Source organism: Molothrus ater, chromosome 16, assembly GCF_012460135.2.
Source record: "Molothrus ater isolate BHLD 08-10-18 breed brown headed cowbird chromosome 16, BPBGC_Mater_1.1, whole genome shotgun sequence".
Taxonomy (NCBI): Eukaryota; Metazoa; Chordata; class Aves; order Passeriformes; family Icteridae; genus Molothrus; species Molothrus ater.
Genome location: NC_050493.2, coordinates 13,736,361 through 13,746,902, shown reverse-complemented (window position 1 = coordinate 13,746,902; position 10,542 = coordinate 13,736,361). Strand labels below are relative to the sequence as shown.

Genomic DNA, 10,542 nt, shown 5'->3' with positions numbered 1-10,542 from the left:
AGCCAGGATACGGGACGGCCCCTCCTTGTCCGTTTGGGGCTGGAGCTGTGCCCAGCTCTGCTCTGTGGGTACGTGTGGAGCAGGCTGGGCTCCAGGGCTGAGCACTGCTGGGCATCAGCCCCCCTCTCCTTTATGTAACCACCAGCGATAATCCTCTGCAGCTGGGGCTGTGCTCCCGGCAGGGGAATAATCCTGCCCTGCGATGCTCAGCCTTGCTCAGATTAACAGCCCATGGGCAGGAGAGTGGCTCAGCTGCCAGCCCACAGGGCCAGCCCCATTCCAGAGGCCTTTTTGTCCCTGTCAGGGTATGGGTGGCACACCCTGAGTGCCAGCTGGGCCGTGCCAGGCTGGTGCTGCCCCTCGGAGCCCGAGATCGGTGGGTGCTCGCTGTGCCGTGGGGGAGCTGGTCCCCTCCCGGCCCTGCACCCTGGCTGGCATGGGAGGACATCGCTTCCAGCCTGGAGAGCAGCTCACAATCCAGCCCGGAGAAATGGGCAGCGCTTTGTGCCCCTCCCACCCTGCCAACGCCGCCCTGGCCCCGCTCCCCAAGAACCACGGGAGCCTCCGGTGTTTCCGCGGGGGTTTTACTGTGCCCGGGCTGGGGCGGGAGCAGGGGGTGACCCCGCACCAGGCCGGCTGGGTGCGGCTCCCCGAGGGACAGGGGCTGTGGGGATGTGAGCGGGGTCAGCCTGGCTCCGGGGGGGGTTTATGGGGTTTATGGCTTCTCTCCTTCAGTGCTACTGCCGGCAGGGGCTGGCTGTGCTGGGTCGGGGCGCTCCGCTGCTGCCGGGGGCTCTCAGCTCTCCTCCTCGGGCACCGGGGCGGTGGAAGGGCTCCTGCTCCTCTCCTCGGCATCGCCCGCGGGCAGCAGCAGCGCCGGGCTGGGGCTGGAATGCCGCTGTTTGCGCATGAAGGGGAAAACCCTGCGGGCAGAACGGGGTCAGAACCGGCGGGGATCACCCGTGGTGGCCCCAGGGACAGTCCCTGCCCTCACCGCTTCTTGGTCTCCGGGGGAATGATGGCCTCGGCCAGGAGGTTCTTGTAGAGGTCCGACTTGAGGAAGCGTGGGTAGGAGTCCTGGGCGAGCAGAGAGGTCAGGATCCTGCCCAGCCCTGCTCTGCCCAGCCCCGCCCTCACCCACCTTCTTCATCAGCATGTAGATGTGCATCTGGGCATCGTCCATCACGTAGCGATGGGGCGTCTTGATGCCCTCCAGGGTTCTCTCCATCGTCTTGCTGTCGATGTTCACCCAGCGTGTGGCCCCGGGCGCCAAGAACTGCCTGGGGAGTCACAGGCAGCGCTGAGCCCGGCCCTGCCCTGGGGCAGAGCGCCGCGATGGCCTGACCAGCCCCAAAGCTTCCTCCCGAAGCCAGTGGCACTCACTGGTAGATGGAGTCCACGATCTCGGCGATGCGGGACTGCTCCCCATAGCGCAGCTCCTCACACGCTTCCCAGAAGCTCAGGTTCTCAGCTGGGGAGGGGGACATGGTGCTGGGAATGGGGACACTGGGCACCCCTCATGGGCAACCCCCAAAGGCCACCATGGCTGGGCATGTGTCCCCTGGGACAGGGAGAGCCAGCTGGGGCAGGGAAACTGGGGCAGATTAGCTGGGAGGTACTGGGATGTGGTGGGGCTGAGGAATGGCAGGACACAGTAATGGGATTGAGCAGTAGATTAGGCAATAATGGGTTTGATGGTGCTGGGATTGGGCAGTGGATTGGGCACTACTGGGACATGGTGGGTTTGGTGGTGCTGGGTCAGAGTGGTGGGTGTGGGGTGCCAAAACTGAGGTGTTTCAGGGTTGGGGCTGGGCCCCCTCACCACTGAACTCCTTCTTGAGGAATTCCAGGAGCTGTGTCCGGCCCAGGGGGTCGTTGATGAGCTCACTGAAGTTGAAGCCCCAGCGCTCCACACGCAGCTTTGTGGGGGTTGTCACTCTGTGGGTGACAGCGGCATTGGGGCTGGCAGCCCATGGCAGCCTGCATGACCCCACAGACCCCACAGCCCTGTCCTGCAGATTGGGGTTCTGGGGGCCCTGGGGCACTTACGTGGGGGCATTCATGGCCCAGTACGTGGTGTCATCCGTGATCCAGGGGTTGCTGGGCAGGCAGCCGGACATGATGGGGTCGTGGGGCACATACTGCTCGTTGAACTTGATGTACCTGCCAGGAGTGGTGGCTGGAGGAGACCAGGGCCACCAACACCAGCCACCGTGGGGACATGATGGGGATGTGGTGGGGATGTGCCCAAGCTGTGCAGAGCCTCAGCTCCACTCCCTGCTCAGGGCTGGGGTGCAGTGGTGCCAGCACCAGCTGCTGGGATGTGGGTGCCCCTGTCACCCTGACAGGGACCCAGCCGTGGCTGGGGCAGCTGCTGCCACTCACCCCTCAAGGCAGATGGAGGATTTCACCCTGGTCCTGGCCATGGCCTTCCTGCAGTACTCGATCTGGGGCCAGGCGCAGGGGAGATGTTGGGGTGCCTGGCAGCTCGTGCCCCCCAGAGCTGCCCCCACCCCTCGCCCCACTCACCTCTCGCTTGTAGTAATCCATGTTCTTGGTCTGCAAGAGACGCACGGGGCTGGGTGAGGGCACGGTGGGGCTGGGACATTGTCCTGCCCCACTACCATGGACAATCCAGGCACCCACTCCCCCACCCTGGGACTCTGTATCCCATCCCCGTGGCCTCCAGCCTCATTCCCCCAGCCCTCCTGGGGCCAGCACAGCCCATGGAATGAACCCTGCCTTCCCCCCTCCACACCCCAGTGTGACACCATCCCTGGGTTAGTGACACTTACGTGGGCAGAGGACACGGCACATGGCGCAGAGAAGAGAAAGTGGGTGGTTAGTGAGGGCAGCCTGGGGGTGCTGGGGCAGCATTAGTGGGGTCACAACACTGGGAAGGGCTTGATGGCTGCTGCTGGCACCCCAGGGCACGAGGGCTCCCTGCAGCACAGCTGCCCTGTAGGGATCAGAGGTGCTGGCACAGAGGGGTGCTGGGTGCAAGGACAGACACACGGAGCCTCCATGCTCAGGGTGGGGGGCACACGGATGTTAGCAGAGCTGGGGCTCACCCTTCACCCCAAAATGTGGGCACAGCCTGGGCTGAGATGGATGGGCACCCACCAGGGCAGCTCTTCACCCCAGCACAGGCACTGGGTGTGCCCTGTGCCCGCTGGGGTGCCTGGACACCCCCACTCACCAGCTGGACACGGGTGGTGTGGCAGTTCCTGCGCTCGGGACCCTGCTCCAGCACGTTAGGGGCTCCTGGCTGCAAGGACAGCACCATGCTGGGGGCTGGGGGGACCCCCTGCACCTCAGCCCCGCTGCTCGGGCCGGGGCCGTGCTTGGTGCCAGGGCTGCACCCCCAGCCCGACCCCCCCGCCCCGCGCTCACCGGGGGCCGGTTGACGAGCCAGTACGCCTGTTCCTGGCAGTCGATGACGATGCGGTCGCCCTTGCGCCGCTGCTTGGCTGCCCTGGCCGTGCAGAGGCAGCGGGGAGGTGCTGGCACCCTGCCTGCCCGGCACCCAGGCTGCTCCATCCCGGCCGCTCCCCGGGCGCAGCGGGGCCGGCCGTGCCCGCACTCACCGGAGCTGCTCCCGCGCCTGCATCACCACGAAGTCCCACGTGTGGTTGATCCGCTTGTGCAGGAGGTTGTAGTTGTCCTGGGGAGCGACAGGCAGGCACGGTGTGGCCCTGTCCCCTTCCTTGCCTGGCTCCAGCACAGGCACAGCCGCTGTCCCCCGCCCGCTCCTGGGTGAGCCGGGACTCCCCCAGCTCATGGCAGCTGCGGGGAGGGCACCGCTCACCTTCTCGTGCTCGATCAGATCACCCTGCTTGCGGATGTTCTTCTTGGCCAGGTAAATGGCTGCAAGAGAAGCGGCGGCGCTCAGGGGAGCTGGAAGGGGCTGGAAGGGGCTGGAAGGGGCCGCAGCCCGCGCCGGTGCCGGCGGCACGGTGGTTCCTACCGTAGTCCAGCTCCGTCGCCGGCCACTTGGTGCTGGTCCAGAAATAGGGGGTCTGCGGGGAGGAAGAGGCTGAGGAGCTGCCCTGGGGTGCCCAGGCGGGGCAGCCCTGGCGTTCGGGCCGTACCTGGAAGCGGTAGGGCGACTCGTCTGCCCGCAGCACCAGCGAGCGCGGGTCCTTGAGCGGGTAGATGTAGCCGTGCTTCACGATGAGGTTGCCGAGGTGCAGCGACTCTGCGGGAGTGGGAATGGGGGGCTGCTTGGAGGCTCGACAGCCTCAGTCGCCCCCCCTGTGCCAGGGCACTCACCCTCCTCGGAGATGCCGTACTTCTGGATGAGCCACTCCACGATGTCGTTCCCTGGGGATGGAGGCTGAGTTAGTGGGGTGCAGGGGGGTTCCCCAGGCTGGATACGGGGGGGTTCTTGGCCGGGGCACCTGGCACAGCATGGCAGTGCCAGGGGTCACACGGGGTGACGGGCCCTGCCAAGGACGTGCGAGCGCCCGCCCCGCGCAGCCGATGCGTAATCGATCCCAGCTGCAGCGCTGAGCGAGGGGTGCGGGAGAGGAGCGGCGCGGGGCCGGCGGTGGCCGCTGCTGCCGGGCTGGGGACACCCGGGGAGCTCCCACACGCCTTCCCCACGCGCCTCGCGGGGACCCCATCGCGGGGACCCACCTGTCATGGCGTGGGGGATGACGGTGATGAGCAAGCGCTGGTTCCTCATCTTGATGCCCATGTCGGGGTCCTGCATGCTGACGATCATCCGCTCCATCTGCCGGGCAAAGAACCGCTGTGCTCAGCCCCGCGACGGCGGCTCCGGGCCTGGGCACAGCCTGGCTCCCCTCGCTGTGACCCCGGGCACCCTGTGACCTGGACACAACCCTGGTCCCGGCAACCCGACAGGGGCACCCAGTGCCCAGCCTGGGGACAGCCTGGCATGCCACAGCCTGACCGAGGCACCCAACAGCCGATGCTGGAGCTGCAGGCACTCATCCTCCGGGCATCCCCGGTCCGGGGAACCCCGGTTTTGGGGAGCGAGCTCTGCCGAGGCTCTGGCAGCAGCCCAGCCCGGCGTGCGGAGCAGAGCACGCAGCTCCGGGGCGCTGCCCGCGGGTATTCCCTCGTGGGGCGGTTCCCGGTGCCCGTGGCGGCGCCGGGGCCGGGCTGTGCCCGCTGTCCCGCGTACGCTGGGCGGTGCTGCTCCCCTGCTCCCCGCCATGCCATGCCCGCTCCGCCGGCGGCCCCCGATGCCCGCGTAACCCAGCGCAGTGTCAGTGCCCGGTCCCCACAGTCCCCGCGCCTCGTCTCCGGTCCACACGGTGCCGATGCCCCGGTCTGCACAGTTCCAGACCCCGGTACCCGGTCCACACGGTGCCGGTGCCCTCGGTACCCCCACCCGCGATGCCGGTGCCCGATCCCCACAGTCCCAACACCGGGTGCCCGCGGTGCCCGCTCCCCACGTTGGCGGCGCCCCGTTTCCGCCGTGCCCCGGCGCGGTGCCCGCTCCCCGCGGGGCGGCTGCCGGTGCCGGTGCCGGTGCCGGTGCCGGTGTGGCTCACCTTGCGCAGACAGGGCATCTGGAGGCGGGGGTGCCGGCCGCGGGGGCCGCCGATGGTCATCGCGGGTGCGCGCCCCGCTCCGCGCCTCCCTGCCCGGTCCCGCCCCGGCCCCGCCCGGTCCCGCCCGGTCCCGCCCCGCTGCCCCCCCGCGCCTGCCGCCGTCTCCACCGGGAGCCCCAAACCCCGGTCCCGACCCCCGGGGCCAATCTGCCCCCTGCCCGTGGCAACCCCGGCACCCTCGGCCCCCGCCGCCCCCGCAGCCTCCCGGGGGTGCCCGGGCTGGGCCGGTGCCCGAGAGGGGACCCGCACCGCTGTGGCTGCGGGATGGCGGTGCGGGCAGGGCGCGGACTGGGCGCTGAGGGGACAGGAGGGATGCTCGAGGGGTGCGGGCAGGGTGGGACAACGCGCCGGGAGCGTGCGGGGCTGCGGACAGCGCGGTCAGGGTGCGGGCGCTGTGAGCGAGGCGCTGGGCAGGGTGCGGGCGGTGCGGGCATGGCGGGGGCAGAGCCCTGGGGGCACCGAGAGGATGCTCTGGGATGCAGGCAGAGCCCTGGGGGTACAGAGAGGATGCACCAGGATGCAGGCAGAGCCCTGGGGGTACAGAGAGGATGCTCCGGGATGCAGGCAGAGCCCTGGGGGTACAGAGAGGATGCTCTGAGATGCAGACAGTGCACTGAGGGTACCGAGAGGATGCTCTGGGATGCAGGCAGTGCACTGAGGGTACCGAGAGGATGCTCTGGGATGCAGGCAGTGCTCTGAGGGTACAGAGAGGATGCTCTGGGAGGCACGCAGTGCACTGAGGGTACCGAGAGGATGCTCTGGGAGGCACGCAGTGCACTGAGGGTACAGGCAGGAGGCTCGCGGGGTGCGGGCAGCGCGGGGCGGGCGCGCCCGGCGATGAGCTCACTGCAGTCTCGCCGCCCACGAGCGGCGGGGCTGGAGCCGCCGAGGGGCGGGGGCGGGCGGGGGCGGGCAGCGGAGCCGCCGCGTCTGCGGGAGCCGCCGCCGCCCCGCCGGGCCGCGCCGGGCAGCGCCGGGAAGCGCAGCGGGGAGCGCTCGGGAGCAGCCGGCACCGCCGAGCGCGGCGGCAGCGGGCGGGAGGAGCCGCCGGCACCGGCAGAGCCGCGCCCCGGGCCCCGCCAGCGGCCGCCCCGCCCGGCCCCGGGGGCGGCGGGCCCGGCACGGCTCGGCCATGCTCGGCCTGGACGTGTGCGAGGCCGGCGGGCAGCTGCTGGAGCTGCTCTGGCTGGCGCTGTGCTACCGAGGTGAGCGGCGGCGGCCGGGGGGCAGCGCCCGGGGGCGGCGGGGGGCAGTGCCCGGGGAGGGAGGCGAGCGTCGCTCCGAGTCCTCGGTCAGTGAGCATCTCCCGGGCGCCCGGTGCATGAGAGAGCAGCACCCCGGGCCCGGGGGAACCGGAGCGTCCCACGGGGGACATCCCCGCTGTCCCCTCGCAGCCTGTGGCACCTGGCACAGGCCACCCTGCCCTGCCACCCGCGGGCAGCCAGCGAGTCCCGAGGTGGGCGCATCCCTGGGCTGGGAGTGCCCCCATGCTGCCGTGACAGCCGAGGCGCAGGGCCTCGCTGGGGGCCAGAGGGGCAGCAGGGCCACTGCTGTGTCCCCATCACTGCCACTGCTGTGTCCCCATCACTGCCACTGCCCTGGGACCCACAGCTTGGCCAGACTGACCCAGAGTTTTGGCCCTGCAGCCCCGGGGCTGAGCAGGCACTGTCCTCTGCCCCATGCTGTATTCCCAGCGTGTCCCCAGGGATGGAGTTCCAGGGGTTTTGGGGAGCTCAGTGCTTGCAGTCACAAGAGTGGGGTGGTGATGCAGCGGGCAGGGAGAGTCAGGGGCTGTGGGGACATCACCCATGCTTGAGCCCCCCCAAGCAGTCTGGCAGCACCAGAGCCACTGGAGCCACCATCCCAGTGATGCCTCTTTGCCCTGCAGCTGCTGCTGGTTTGGGTTTGGGGTGGGAGATGGGGATGGAGGGTGCCCAGTGGGGTTGGAGGGGACTGCGGGGCAGTGACAGGGATTTCTCCGGGTGACACGAAGGGGCCCTGGGGGCTGGAGGGGTCTGCAAGCGCCCTCCAGAGCGAGCCCACGGCGCAGGCACCAGCTCGCCCTGCTCCATGACCGTGCGGAAATGCAGCCGGCGGCGACACCGCTGCTCTCAGCTGTGCCACCAGGCCCGGGGACACCGAGCCCGGCAGCCTTGCCTCGGCTCCGGCAGGGGACCGGCTTGGCCTCCCCACGGGATTTCCCCTGTCACAGCCCAGCCGCCCCCTGCCCACCGGTGCCTTCGTGTCGCGGGCAGGGGGTGTCCCCCGGGGTGTCCCCGGAGCTGCCACTGCCTGTCCCCCGCAGACATCATGGCTGACAAGGAGGGGGTGACGCTATCGCTGGAGGAGGAGGAGGAGGATGCCGACGTGGCCCTGGCGTACAAGACGCCGGAGAAGAAGAGCCTGCGGGAGATCCAGGAGCTGGACCCAGGGGATGAGAGCCTGCGGAAGTACAAGCAGGCACTGCTGGGTGCCATCCCCGCTGCCGTGGGTAAGGCTGGGGCTGCAGGCGGGTTTGGGCACCTCGGCAGCCTCAGAGGGCTCGGGGAGCTCGGGCGGGCTCGAGCAGGGGGCGTCCCGTGGGGCATCCCCGGCGGGGAGGGCACATCCCGGCTGGAATCGCCCGTGGGTGTCGCCTGTGCCCCCCACCCGCGCAGAGACCCCGGCATTCCCTGCCGACAGTGCCGGTGCCCGGGGACCCCGGCAGTTGCCGTGGTTACGGGATCACCGCCGCAGTTTCCATAGGAACGGCTACAGGGAACCGGGAAATTCATGGGGATGACTGAGAGGAGTGAACGGCGGGGGCGGGGGGGAGGAACACCGGGGCAGCACTGCCGGGGACAGACCGTGCCCCCATGGCCCCCACGGGCTCCCCCACCCCAGGCTGGTGCTGGTCTGCACTGGAGGTCCCCGGGGAGCTCCACGGGCCCAGCACCAGTGTCCATCCATGAACGCATCGAGGAGGGTGCAAACTGTGGGGGGGGAGGGCTGGCAGAGCAGTGGGGCCATGGGGGTGCACTGTGGTGTGTGTGAAAGGTTGGGCTGGTGGCGTGAATGCGACCAGTGCCCACCTCAAGGGATGCATTCATTGGCTGCACGTGGTGCATCCTCCTCCTCTGCTTCCCCTTGTTCTGCTCCTGAGCCAGGGAGTGGTACCCCCTGGGAAATACCCATGTCTGGGTCCTTTAAACGTGATCTTACCCCAAAAGGCACTGCTGCCAGTGGTGGAGTGACCTGAGGTGCACCTGCTCTCCTGTGCCCTGGCTGGCACTCACTCACTTTAACATCCCCACCATGGACACTGTGGCCCTTCCCTCCATCACAGGGCCATGGGCAGCCCCTTGGGATGGAGGTGATGGTGGGGCTGGCCATGGTGGGTAAGGTCTGGGCCCTGCTCCTTGTCCCCAGATGCCAGTGTGCCCAACGTGCAGGTGACAAAGCTGACACTGATGTGCGAGCAGGCGCCAGGGCCCATCACCATGGACCTGACAGGTGAGCCTGGGGACACCTGGGGCGGGGGGAGGAGGAGGAGGAGGGGGAGGAGGAAGGGGTACCGGGCTGATGGATCATCTGCCTGTGCAGGAGACCTGGAGGAGCTGAGAGGCCGGGCCTTTGTGCTGAAGGAAGGGGTGGACTACAGAGTGAAGGTGTCCTTCAAGGTGAGGGGAGTGCGTGGTGCCCTGTGCCCGCTGGCTGGGCATGGCCCTGCTGCCCTCACACCACGGGGTCCCCACCCTAAGGGGTCCTTGTTACCCTGGGACCCTGCTCCACTGGGTCCCTCTTGCTGCCCATGGGTCCCTGCCTGTCCCAGGGTCTCTGCCTTGGCACATCTGCCTCCACCCTTTACCCCTGGGCTCTGTGCCCCTCTGGGAGTCTCTGCCCACCCTGAGTTCCCTCCTGAGTCACTGCCACCCTGGGGGTCCTTGTTGTCCCCATGGTTCCTGCCACCCCAGCATCCTCGCTTCTCCCAGAGATCCCAGCAGTGCTGCCTATCCAAGGGTCTCCTAGAGGTCCCTGCCCCTCCTGAGGGGGATCCCTTCCATCTCTGAGTCCCTGCCCCTCTTGGAGTTACCTGCCAGCCTGGAGTCCCTGCCACCTTTGATGCTGCTGAATTGTGACACCCTGGAAGCCGTGGATGTCAGGGTGCCAGGGGTCCCCATGCCGTGGGGGCAGTCCCCAGGTCCCCCCTGCCTTGTGCCCGCAGGTGAACAGGGAGATCGTCTGCGGGCTGCGGTGCCTGCACCTCACCTACCGCCGGGGCCGGCCCGGTGAGTGGGGCTGGGGGCTGGGGGCGGGGGCTGGGGGTCCCCACGCCACCCTGGCCCCACTCACCCGTCCCTCCTGTCCCCTCCTGGCCCAGTGGATCGCGACGTGTTCATGGTGGGCAGCTACGCGCCGCGGGCCGAGGAGTACGAGGTGGTGACGCCGGCGGAGGAGGCGCCGCGGGGATGGCTGGCCCGGGGCTCCTACCGCGTCCGCTCCCTCGTCACCGACGACGACAAGACCGAGCACCTCTGCTGGGAGTGGGGCCTGTGCATAAAGAAGGCTTGGGAGGACTGAGCCCGCCCCGCACCCCGGCTCCCCCCGGCGCTCGGGGCCGAGGTCCCGGGGAGCCCCCGCCGGCACCGCCGCGCTTGCCCCAGTCGCGTCAAGGGTTCAGGGGGGTCCCTTAGCGAGTGAGAGCCCGTGGTCGTGGTCTTCGCAACCAAAGTTATTTTTAATTGCTCTTTTTTTTTAAATATCGACGCCCGCCTGGTCCTCACGGCGTCCCCATCGCTGGGGCCGGGGCTGTGACCCTGCCGTGGTGGTGCCGTGCCCGGTACCCGCCCGGTCGCAGGCTGTGCTCTTCCATCGCCATTAAACCCTACAGACTGGTCTCTTACTGGTGTCTCTGTGTCCCCACCGCCTATGCCTGTCCCCTGCTCCCCGTCCCCCTGCTCCCTGTCCCCATCCCGCCGGC

General features: G+C 69.0%; 2 protein-coding genes across 5 annotated transcripts; one reads left to right on the top strand and one right to left on the bottom strand.

The window, feature by feature from the left end:
- Window positions 1-568: 568 nt before the first annotated feature.
- Window positions 569-5,592, bottom strand: RGS11 (regulator of G protein signaling 11). 2 transcript variants are annotated; one of them, XM_036392851.2, is made up of 17 exons: window positions 5,523-5,592; window positions 4,639-4,735; window positions 4,273-4,323; window positions 4,092-4,198; window positions 3,968-4,019; window positions 3,809-3,867; window positions 3,588-3,664; window positions 3,394-3,475; window positions 3,200-3,268; window positions 2,530-2,559; window positions 2,386-2,447; window positions 2,050-2,163; window positions 1,823-1,938; window positions 1,384-1,471; window positions 1,142-1,280; window positions 995-1,077; window positions 569-923 (listed from the first exon to the last, which is right to left on the bottom strand). In XM_036392851.2, exons 1-17 carry the CDS (start codon window positions 5,580-5,582, stop codon window positions 797-799), a joined length of 1,413 nt encoding a protein of 470 aa, XP_036248744.1. In that variant the 5' UTR covers window positions 5,583-5,592; the 3' UTR covers window positions 569-796. The 2 variants fall into 2 exon arrangements, with proteins under 2 accessions (XP_036248744.1, XP_036248745.1); XM_036392852.2 differs by having other exon boundaries at window positions 2,530-2,553.
- Window positions 5,593-6,526: 934 nt separating this feature from the next.
- Window positions 6,527-10,464, top strand: ARHGDIG (Rho GDP dissociation inhibitor gamma). Of its 3 annotated transcripts, XM_036392254.2 has the most exons (6): window positions 6,542-6,787; window positions 7,888-8,073; window positions 8,991-9,074; window positions 9,165-9,241; window positions 9,787-9,850; window positions 9,943-10,464. In XM_036392254.2, exons 1-6 carry the CDS (start codon window positions 6,715-6,717, stop codon window positions 10,140-10,142), a joined length of 684 nt encoding a protein of 227 aa, XP_036248147.1. In that variant the 5' UTR covers window positions 6,542-6,714; the 3' UTR covers window positions 10,143-10,464. The 3 variants fall into 3 exon arrangements, with proteins under 3 accessions (XP_036248146.1, XP_036248147.1, XP_036248144.1); XM_036392253.2 differs by having other exon boundaries at window positions 6,527-6,787; window positions 8,991-9,241; XM_036392251.1 differs by lacking the exon at window positions 6,542-6,787 and having other exon boundaries at window positions 7,563-8,073; window positions 8,991-9,241.
- The last annotated feature ends 78 nt before the right edge of the window (window positions 10,465-10,542 follow it).